The 1,074-nt window shown below is 38.2% G+C and overlaps 1 protein-coding gene across 1 annotated transcript; it reads left to right on the top strand.

Moving 5' to 3' along the window:
• Positions 1–14: 14 nt before the first annotated feature.
• Positions 15–1,018, top strand: CSUI_001444 (uncharacterized protein). The gene has a single exon (XM_068061650.1). The coding sequence runs from the start codon at positions 693–695 to the stop codon at positions 990–992; it is 300 nt and encodes a 99-aa protein (XP_067926373.1). The 5' UTR covers positions 15–692; the 3' UTR covers positions 993–1,018.
• Positions 1,019–1,074: the final 56 nt, after the last annotated feature.

Below are 1,074 nucleotides of genomic sequence, written 5' to 3'. Positions count from 1 at the left end.
TCTATCTATCTATGTGTCTATCTCTTTCTCTCTCGCTGTATGGTTGTTGTATATGAACAAGGTCGATGCTATTTAGCTGTCTGTTTTTAAGACCTCTGAAGAAGTTTCTTTTCTTTTTCTTTCTTTCATTCATTCATCCCTCTTCAATGTCTCTTTCTTTCTTTCTTTAAGAAAGGAACAGAAAGAAGACAGAAGCGTTATTCTTCAGTGCTCGCCCTACGAACAAACTATAGAAAGTAAAATCTGCTCGGAGAGATGAATGAAGGCTGTATGGGATGCTGGCTAGCTAGGTAGCTAGTCCTACTAGACACATAGACACACTCCCCATGTATTATAGACAAGCCACCAGCAGCAGCAGCAATTCTCTAATACCTCAGACTGGACGAGAGACTGCATACGGATTCTGACAGAGGAGGCAGGCATCTATAGACGTAGATAGAATAGATCGATAGACGACGTGCACATACATTTGTACATCTGTCATCATCTATACGTATATGATAGATGGAGATCTTCTCTATAGATACATAGAGGAACACCCCCATGCCGTCTCAGAATTTGACTTTCCTAACGAACTGTGAATGACATTTTTCTCTTTCATCTCTACATCTATCTCTTGATGTCTATAGATATGGATATCTAATTCTCTATCTGTTTCTCCGCTGTATCATCTCTATCTAGATCATATCTGAATGTGTTTAATCTCTATTCTATTTCTGCTGTTTCATCTGTTGATTCTCTCCCTACATTCTTTCTCGCTCTCTTTGGCACCTCGCCAGCCCTTCAGTTTCGCTTCTTCGTGTCACACAAAAAGCCGAGACGCTTCTAACTCTTCTCATGTTTATCACTCATCTACCTATCAATTGATCTATCTTTGTCCTATCTATCTATCTATGTATCTATCTATCTCTCTATCTCTGTCCTATCTCTCTATCTCTGTCCTATCTATCTATCTTTGTCCTATCTATCTATCTATCTATCTCTCTATCTAAATCTATCTATCTATCTAAATATATCTATCTATCTATCTTTGTCCTACCTATCTATCTATCTGAATCTATCTATCTATCTCTC

This window comes from Cystoisospora suis (assembly GCF_002600585.1).
Source record: "Cystoisospora suis strain Wien I chromosome Unknown contig_570, whole genome shotgun sequence".
Classification (NCBI taxonomy): Eukaryota; Apicomplexa; class Conoidasida; order Eucoccidiorida; family Sarcocystidae; genus Cystoisospora; species Cystoisospora suis.
This window is presented reverse-complemented; position numbering and strand designations above follow the sequence as displayed.

What these genes read in the sequence shown, in the direction of transcription:
- CSUI_001444 (XM_068061650.1), top strand. Translation starts at nt 693, where the DNA reads ATGTGTTTAATCTCTATTCTATTTCTGCTGTTTCATCTGTTGATTCTC.